We start from the raw sequence: 9,455 nt of genomic DNA on the forward strand, positions 1-9,455 counted from the left end.
GTCATCAGGGGTCAGATGCAGTGCACAATGCAGGTCGAGCGACATATAGACGCACACATGCAGACAGCCAGCCTGTCTACGAATAGGCAGTGACGCACACAGCAACAGACATTACGGATAGACTGCAGAAGAGACTAGAGTGTGGCAGTGGCAGTGCTGGGACTGCCTAGCGCCTCACGCATCCCTGGTGCCCCTGTCATGTTTGCCAGGCGGGCCTGACGACGGCAAGAAATTATTGGATGCCCCTGTGAAGACGTTGGACCTGGGCAGGGGTTGCCCGGACGGGGTAGCATTCAGATATACGCCTGGCTGCCTCTTTTTGCTGTGAACACCATCAGCCTCATATTATGTCTGTCGACCGTTACCTTGACGCAAGCTGGTTGTGGACTGTGGAAACCATCCTCAGTCTCGTTTCTTCCCCTTCTCGAAAGACTCTCTTTCCGTCTTCTTCTTCTTCTTCTTCTTCTTCTTCTTCTTCTTCAGGTCTCCCCACTTGGTTCTCTACCCCCTATTCCTCCCCATTTCCCCGCTGAGTTTATTCATGCTTTGGTGTGGTTTGTTTGTGTCGCTCCGCGGTCCACAACCACAAACCAGGTTTAGTACCCGTACTTGGCTTGCGGGAGCCCGAGCCCCCCTAGCGGCCGTGGCCAATTCGACACTTGTCCCGGAGCTAGCGCTGAGCTCGCCGACTTCACACAAATAACCATGGCCCAAGGCTTCGGCGCCTACCGGGTCCCAGACCTCAACGTCGACGTGGAAGTGCAACTTGCGAAGAGCGCCGATACTTCCAAGGCACTAATCAACGACATTCATGTCGACAAGATCGGAAAGACTACCTCTTACGATGTATACCGGAGTCTCAGCGACATCCAATGCAAACAAGTGACGAGCAAGACCCTCATGAACCTCAACAGGATCGAGCTCTTCCTCAGCGGCATGCTCTCACTCCAAGACGTCCTCAACGACAGGGAAATGGGGGATGTTGAGGGCATCATGGCATTTGTTTGGGGACCCATGAGGTTTCTTCTTGAGGTACCATGAATCATCATCGCATCACTATTCCCTTGCTAAAATATGTATCTGACCCTAACCTAGACGACCAACGTCAACGATCGGGCATTTGATCACATACTCGAGGTTTACCAACAACTGGGCATTAAGATCCTTCCTCTCTCGGAATATAAACAATTCTTTGCAGAGTCGGTCAATGGCAGGACATGTCTCCTAAATATCTACAACGACGTTGCCGTGTTTCATAGAACCGCATACAAGTTGTTCTCTCTTCGCAGTTCACGTAAGCAAAGCCACTTTCTGTGCCACCTCATTTACCGCCTGCAATGCGCGAGACGTTGATCCTAAGAATGGCATTTACAGTATGGGTCAAATTGCACAGAGCAACATGGAAAGACTTGGAGTCGACTTTCAACCACTTAGCAGCGAGTCTCCAACTCCACGCAGATTTCATCCGAACCCATGGAGCTCCCCTCCAAGACCGACGGGCCCTCCGCACTGTAGACTCGGGCTTCGCGGCACCTCAGGACAGCATCATGTTCGATAGCGATGAATTCCGCCGGAAATCCCACGAGTACACGTACCAGTACGACTTATTGTGGAAGGACTTTAGAAAGAACGAAGCGGCCAGGAAGCAGGAACAAAAGGACAAGGTCCTGAGATGGATCGCCGCGCCCTCAAAGTTGGAAACGTTGCACGAGAGTTTTGTCAAAAAGAGGGAACCGTATCCGGAGACGGGGCGCTGGCTATACACCCGATACGACCCCGTCTCGAACTGGATGCGCGAGGACATCCCCAAAGACTCTGCCCTTTGGGTACATGGTCCGAAAGGAATGGGCAAGACTATCTTGTCATCACTGGTGGTCACCCGCTTGCACGAGCTCATCAGGACTAAATCCATACGACCTGACGTGCAAATTTGCTACTTTTATTGCCAGGACGCCGACCCTGAGCTGAACTCGTATTTTGGGATCCTCAGGGGCATCGTCCACCAGCTTGTCTCCGCAATCAACGTACTCAACCACGACCCAGATGAAGCAAGTGAAGATGAATATGACGGTTTAGGCCATCGCAACAACCATAATGGTTGCGTCCTCCCTCTTTGCGACGACAAGATCGCGAGCAGCGGCGGCTCGACTCTATCAACCACGGAAGGATGTCTCTCCCTCATTGAGACCTTTTTCGAGATCAACCCTCGTTTGTACATCGTTTTGGACGGGCTGGATGAGTGCGCTTGCCGCGAGGATATCAGGCAGGTAGTATCCTTCTTGGTGGCTCAAGTCTCGCGGCTTGACGATATCAACCAGGGACAGCTGCGCGTGCTGTTCATGAGTCAACCAGTACCCGACGTCAAAGCAGCCATGACCAAGCCTACCGTCAGCCCACTGATAGGCGAGGTTGAACTAATGCGCACCGATAACAGACAGGATATACAGACCTATGTAAAGAGCAGGATGGATCCAGCGGAGCCGGTAAAGCCACGCAGACATGTGAGGGGGAGGATCGACCCTTCCGAATTTCCGTCAGTCTCTAGGCCGAATTTCAACCTCGAAGAGAGTGAGATACAGCGGATCGAGAAGGAAGTTTCGGTGCAGAGCGAAGGTATATGAGCCGGGCGAGGGGTACACTTCTAGGCTTGCGCTAACAATAATGTTAAGGTTCTTTTCTCTATGCGGTCCTTGCTGTGGATTATCTCCTGAACCAATGGACCAAGGGAGAACTCCTCGAAAAAGTCACATCGCGAATGCTTCCTGACGGCTTATCAAAAATGTACGACCTGGTATTGGAGAGTCTCAAAAAGAAGATGTTAAACGAGTCCCCAACCCACTGGGACAAGACTAAGCTGCTCCTTGGCTGGCTTGCCTGCGCCCATCGCCCGCTCAAATGGCACGAAATACAGGCCATCATTGCTTATGACCTTGAGAAGGATGAGATCGACTTTAATCGCCGCATGATTCGAAGAAAAAACATCAATAAGTTACTGGGCTCGCTGGTCGATGTTTTGCCGGGTGATGAGATTCGTCTCATGCATTCAACAGCCAAGGAGTAAGTCCAATTCCGTTCCCTATGTACCTACTACCGTTTCCTTCATGGGAGAACCAAACAAACTGATCGAGCCACTATAGTCATCTTGTTCGTAGCAAACACATTCACCCAAAAATCGTTCAATGTGATCTCGCCATTTTGTGTCTGCGCTATTTATCTCTACGCTGCTTTTCAGCTGACGACTACAGCGAAGCCGAACGCTGTCGCCACATACCATTGGGATACTTCTCTTTTCAAGACTATGCTGTGCCTCAATGGTACAGGCACATCGATACCGTCATCACAGAGTGCCATGACATCTTCTCGCCCAACTTCTACTTTGACGCAGGGCTCGAACGACATCGTGATTTCGCCGCCGAATTTGGCCTCGCTTTGGAGAGATTTATTTTGGCCTATGACGACGACCTCACAAAGATCACTGACATACACCCGGAGTTCCCGCAAGATGATCTGTCAACGTACACCACCTTCCCATTTTACACTAATCTCGTTCGTGTATGGAATCACATTTACACCCACCAGAAGGGATCTATCGATGACCGCAACAAAGTCGGCATCGACCGTCTGGAGGCCGCTCTCGAATCCCACCGCAAGGTCCTGGAAAACGACTACATGCCGGAAACGGAAATGTGTGGGCAAGACACAATGGAGACATACTATGGTCCCAACCAGTTCAAATGCAAAAAGACACTCTGCAAGTTCTTCTACGAAGGGTTCAAGTCCGAAAGGGACCGCAAAGCCCACCACAACCGCCACGACAGGCCGTTTGCCTGCCCCCTGCCCACATGCAACTCGGCGCCTGTCGGGTTCTCGTCTAACAAGGACAGGGAGAGGCACGTCAGGAACTATCACCCCGACCTCAGAGAGGAGCCGACTGTGTTTTTGCAGATGAGTAGGAGGCGCGAGACGGCTAAATTTCCGTGCACGATTTGCCGCAAGTGCTTTACGAGGAATATCAACTTGAAAGGTCATATGAGGAGTCATTTTGGCGAGAGGCCTTTTGCCTGCCCGAATTGCGGAAAGGCGTTTGCGAGGTTGAATGATTGTCACCGGCATGAGAAGATTCATACCAAGAAGGGCTCGTGAAATCCACCTTGAATTTAGGGTTTGGCGTTGGGCGTTCACAGGAACTCGGAGACAGCTACCTATGTGAAAAGGTTTATCGGGTTGAGGAGTAATATTCATTGACCTACAACAAGACAAAATTTAATTCACCCTGTTCATAGAATGTTCATATCATGGTGACCTATCGGATCAATAGAAGTCAGAAATATCAGTTTTATCTGCATGAATGTAGCCTGTGACTGAGGCACAGGGAGTTGTGTGTGCTTAATAGCAGGTTATGGACCGCACAGTTGGCGAGTCGTCTTCATGCTTGGAGGGTGGCAGCACGCCTAACAAGGCGAAGCGCAGACGTTGAGAGAAAAGGAAATTCGGGCAGCCTGGGCGCCTAGCTGTCTACAGCCTGCATATTCCGTGCTTAGCCTGGTTGCCTTCATGCAGGCTCCGCCACATGCGTGGAAGGCGTCCCATGGGTGCCTAGTCTCTTCCTCGCAAGCCAGGCGCTGGCGCAATAATACAAGTTGCCATTACATAAGTATCCGGTCCAACTTGCTGCCCTGGCATGTTGAACGAGCTCTGGCTACCCAAAGTGTCGCAGCAAGGCACCATGTCAGCATCTCTGCCGCACAGGCCGGTACACTCTCGACGCCGGTCCGAAATTGACCTAGATGACTCGCCCTCAAGCTCCAAGAGAACTCGGGGAAGGAATGAGATTGAAAATTACTGCTCCCCCTGTTTGCTCCTCTTTTCGAAAAATGGTCTGCGGGCGCTCAACTCAACGTCCGGCCTTCAACACTCCACCTTCACGGAAACTTGCTCCGCTGCTACCAGTGGCTGCTTGCTCTGCCACTTCATCTTGGCTAAGGTCAAGAGTGATAATGATCACAATTGGCACAAAGATGAGACTCTTACCTTCCACAACCGCTCGTCTATGAAAAACACCAAAGTTTCACCGCCATGGATTGACGTCCTGGAGGGCAGTCTTCCATCTGGAAAAGTTATCATTACTGTACACCCATACACAACGGATGGTATGTGACCACAGAACATAAAATACAGCTGTCTAACGTCTGACGGTGAATACAGGAGATCCTGCTGCCAGTCTCGTGTATAGGAGACCTCTACGGAGAGACGTGAAGAGCCAAACTAGTTTTTCTGCTGCTTCGCGTCTGTACGAGGAGTGCAGTAAAGGCCATGCGCAATGCCGCTACGGCCGAGACAGTGCTCTACCAACCCGGGTTATTGACGTCGGTACTGTCCAGTCACCCATGTTGAAGCTATTCATCAACGATGTTGAAGAGGAAGGCAAGTACGTCGCCTTGAGTTACTGCTGGGGCGGTGAACAAGACGGCAAACTCGTCAAAACCACTCTGAAACAGATGACCGAGGAGATCAGAATGGTCGACTTGGAGCAGACAGTCAAGGATGCGGTAGTAGCCACACGGAGACTTGGTTTCAGATATCTTTGGGTCGATGCATTCTGCATCATTCAGGACTGCGTCCAAGACAAGAAGAAGGAAATTGGCGACATGGCTCTGATCTACAAGAATGCCGCCGTCATGATTGCGGCTGGGACCGCGGTCCGGGCTCAAGATGGGTTTCTTGGAATGGATCAGACGTACTTGCCCAAAGATAAGTTTCGCGTTCCCATATCGGGCGCATTGGGAACCATTTATCTTCGAAGTGGTACGCATATACCCAGACATGCCATAGATGAGCGCGGGTGGGTTCTACAGGAGTTTTTGTTGTCGTCCAGGATACTCTTCTTCTCGGAATATGAGCTTTTGTGGCAGTGTAAGGAGATCGACTTGCGGGGTGTCACCAGTGAGGGCCTAGAGTATTTGCAGCCACTGGACAGTCTGCCTTGGTTGGCGTTCAACGATGAGGCTGGGTCAATGTTTGGGGTCCAAGAGGAGGAGCAGAGATACCTCTGGATGACTGTGGTTGAGCAGTATTCACAGCGCTTGTTGGGTGAAGCGGATGACAGGCTGAACGCGCTGAAGGGTATCACGCTGGAACTCGAAAGTTTGTGGCGAGACTCTAATTTCTTTGGGTTATGGAAAAGATGGTTTATCGAGCAGCTGACTTGGTCGAAGAAAGACTGCGACAAAGATGGGGATGCAGAAAAGAAGAAGTCGACCCGGGCGCCCAGCTGGTCATGGGCTTCTTTGAACGGGCAGATTCGTTACACTGGCTTGCTCACGACGAAGTATGCCAAGGTCCGGAGTACGAATCTCTTGGAGGAACGTACCTCGCCGCATAATGTGGTCTTGTCGTGCCGTGTCCTCACACTTGACGATGTGGACCAGTCCAACTTTGATGAGGATGCAGAGTGGGTGACAGATTACCCCGATTTGCCCGACATTTCGCATGAGATCGGGGATAGAGATCCTGAGTACTTGCTCCTTGGGAGAACGTCGTCTGAAAACGCCGAAATGCTTATTGCGCTTATGGTAGTTGAAGATGAAATATCCAGGGGCGTCTACCGTCGGGTCGGATTGGCAACATTTACAGATATGGATATCTGGAAAAGTACGACTTACAGGGACATAAACTTGAGATAGGACTTGACGATTGGGCATAAGCTCAGTTCACTTTGCACACCAGGGACAGCATATTTTAAATAGCCACGTTTACGTGGCAAATTGCATTAGTATCAAAGTACTCAATGGCTGGGCTTTTGGCAATGCTCGCTTGTCGTTCCATGCGCCGAGTAAAGAAGAACTCCCTCTTATAATGCAAGAATTGAAAGTTCGAAGGCTCCGCCGTTCCAGACGCCAAAAATGTCACCAGTGGTCCGCTCAAGATGCCCGTAGGTCAAAGGATTCCCGCTTGCTCACAAAAATGACTCATTCGACTATCCATTTTTCACATCAAAATGACTGCCAAGCCGATACCCAAGACAATAGCGAAAGTGCTGGGTGCTGATGTCGAAGTCGATGAAATCGTGCCAGACGCCGGCATCCCGGACATCTTGGGAGCAGGACTCGTAGGCAGGTTCGATTGCACACCCGAGCCAGATGCTGAACCGGAACCCGTCCCCGTCCCTGGCGAAGTGGTGGTGTCGCTAGCCTCTGGTGGTGTAAGAACAGCAGTAGATCCGGCAGGAGGAGGACACAATCCTCGGATAGCCGCAATATCTTCCGGCCGGCTAATGGGCATTGTCCTTGTGCCGCAGTTGACGTACTGCGCCAAGTAGGCGGTTTTGGTGTCCAGATCAAAGACAGCTGCAGATATGAGTTAGCCTGACACTCGTTTGATGAAGATAGAGCAGATTTGATTGACCATAGGCTGAGCGTAGGAAGGTATCCCCCAGTAACGTGAAGTCCGTATTGGGGACGATACCTAGATAGCATGTTGGCGGGGTTGTGCGCAGCTCTCGAATCATCTCCTTGTAAGGGACCTGGATCTTTATCCCATCAAAGTCGAAGTCGATGGTGCCGTTGAGTCCGACAAGGGTACACGAGATGGAGTAAAATCCGTTGGCGTCGAGCCCAGGTGAGCCAAAGTCGGTAGCTACTTGGATGGCGAGCTCCTCGGGTAGCAATGTGAGTGTAGCGCCGCTATCTAAGAAGACAGGCATCGAGCTGTTTTGGTACATGCGAACCCGGCGACTCGGAGGAGTGAGACTAATTGATTTCATGTTTACCCAGTACCGGGCAACGCCGTCGGGGGCCTGGTCTGCGGGGATGATCGGGAGGCGCGCAAGCGGGCCGGAGAATTTCGATGTGTCGATGCCTCCAAAGACAATGGCCCCTTCCTGTTCGTCTTTGGAGCCCAGTCCGAGGCTGAAGGCCTTGGTGCGAGTGACCCCCTGGGTGGCGAGCTCGTCGACGAGATTCTTGTATCGAGTGTTCACGCCATTGCCGTAGCCGATGCCCAAAATCCCTGCAAATTGATCCTCGGAGCTGGTAGCAACGCCAAACTGGACCTGCTGCATCGTCGTTCGGGAGCCGGCGATGGCAAGACTGTCGCGTACGTAGGTGATGTTTGCGGCGCCGATGCCGTATCGGAGGGTTTTGGTGGTCTGAAGCGAGACAGCAGTTGATGATCGAGCCGTGTCGTAGAAGCCGACGGCTTCACAGAAGCGTTGATCGGAGGCAGCGAGGGCCGCGCAGTCTGGGTTCACCCATAGCTCAAACGAACCGGTGTCTACCTGGGCGTAGACTGGCTGAGGGGGTGTGCCGATGTTGACTATTCTTGAGTTAGTTCGCCTTCGGAAGACTCATCTGCTACTGCAAGGAACTTGTTGCTCACGTTGGGCGTAGTATGCTACATCGGAACGGTTAGCAAGGCTTGCCTCAACCTGTCGACTGAAGACACCACGCTTGGTGGAGTGAATTACGGGCAGTGTGACAAAAGCACTGTTGGCGTCGACAGTATCATCAACGGGCAGGCCCCGCACCAGCACCGGAGGCTTGACCACCGGGGCTGCGGGGAGAGCCTCCAAGTCATCGCCGAGAAGATTGTCCAGTAGGACTTTGCGAGGCACATGTGTGCATCGCTTCCTCCTCGACTTTGAAGTTACTGGCAGTGTCATCATTATATTGACTCCGTCGCCCTCGTCCACAGGAAGGGAGAGCCCGCGCGGGACAACATCGACATTGTGGTGTTGTGCGGCGGTATATGGGATGACGGGGAGTGTCATGAGGGTGCTGAAATTGACACCGTCGGTTGGTAGTTGAGGCCATGCTTTTGTCCCAGTGACCAGCGAAAGAGCCAAGAGAGCGGATGAGAGAAGCGCCATTTCTGACGCTGGAAAGGGTGATGCGTGCTATCGCTGTCGTCGCCACATGAGAACTACCTGGAAGCAACGGCGCTGGATCGAGTTGATGAAGGGTGGGCGGCTCGCTATAGTGGTATGGATTCGATCGCTGGTAATGAAGCGTACAGATCGGGAACCAAGTGTTTGGAAGAGACAAAAAAGAGAAGAAACGAAGAGAAATCAGAAAAAGAAAGCTGACCCAGCAAGCTGTTGAAGATAGAATAGTATTGAAGATCCCACCGGCAAAGTCGTAAAGGAAAGACTGCCTTTCAAACGGCAAACACAATGCGATGCAAAACACGCCTTGGCTGCTTAGAGGTGGGAAGACTTGAATAGAAGCAGACTCGACGGTTGACGCAGACAACGATTGAGGACGAAGGGAAAAAATTGGCGTGAAGAAAAGAAAAGGCAACGAAAGAAGAGAATTGTTGTGATTAGAATAGAGGTTGGAAACGAGAATGAGGATTGAATAGATCGACCAAGACTGAGAGCGAGAGAGAGAGAGAGAGAGAAGGCGAACTAGCCGATGCCCTGTTCCTGTTTCTGTTCCAGCTGTCACCGCGCCAAGGGA

At 51.7% G+C, this 9,455-nt stretch overlaps 3 protein-coding genes across 3 annotated transcripts; 2 read left to right on the forward strand and 1 right to left on the reverse strand.

Annotated features, from left to right (window-relative positions):
* Positions 1-705: 705 nt before the first annotated feature.
* Positions 706-4,143, forward strand: CORC01_12653 (uncharacterized protein; the record flags this gene model as incomplete). The annotated part of the gene is made up of 5 exons (XM_022624272.1): positions 706-1,032; positions 1,096-1,294; positions 1,375-2,613; positions 2,670-3,057; positions 3,246-4,143. The coding sequence occupies 5 exons, from the start codon at positions 706-708 to the stop codon at positions 4,141-4,143; spliced, it is 3,051 nt and encodes a 1,016-aa protein (XP_022469243.1).
* Positions 4,144-4,726: 583 nt separating this feature from the next.
* Positions 4,727-6,683, forward strand: CORC01_12654 (heterokaryon incompatibility protein; the record flags this gene model as incomplete). Its single annotated transcript, XM_022624273.1, has 2 exons — positions 4,727-5,150; positions 5,206-6,683. 2 exons carry the CDS (start codon positions 4,727-4,729, stop codon positions 6,681-6,683), a joined length of 1,902 nt encoding a protein of 633 aa, XP_022469244.1.
* A 304-nt stretch (positions 6,684-6,987) lies between these two features.
* CORC01_12655 (eukaryotic aspartyl protease) lies at positions 6,988-8,866 on the reverse strand (the record flags this gene model as incomplete). Its single annotated transcript, XM_022624274.1, has 3 exons — positions 6,988-7,346; positions 7,405-8,313; positions 8,377-8,866. The coding sequence occupies 3 exons, from the start codon at positions 8,864-8,866 to the stop codon at positions 6,988-6,990; spliced, it is 1,758 nt and encodes a 585-aa protein (XP_022469245.1).
* Between the last annotated feature and the right edge of the window lie 589 nt (positions 8,867-9,455).

Source organism: Colletotrichum orchidophilum, assembly GCF_001831195.1.
Source record: "Colletotrichum orchidophilum strain IMI 309357 chromosome Unknown Scaffold_160.1, whole genome shotgun sequence".
In the NCBI taxonomy this organism is placed as follows: Eukaryota; Fungi; Ascomycota; class Sordariomycetes; order Glomerellales; family Glomerellaceae; genus Colletotrichum; species Colletotrichum orchidophilum.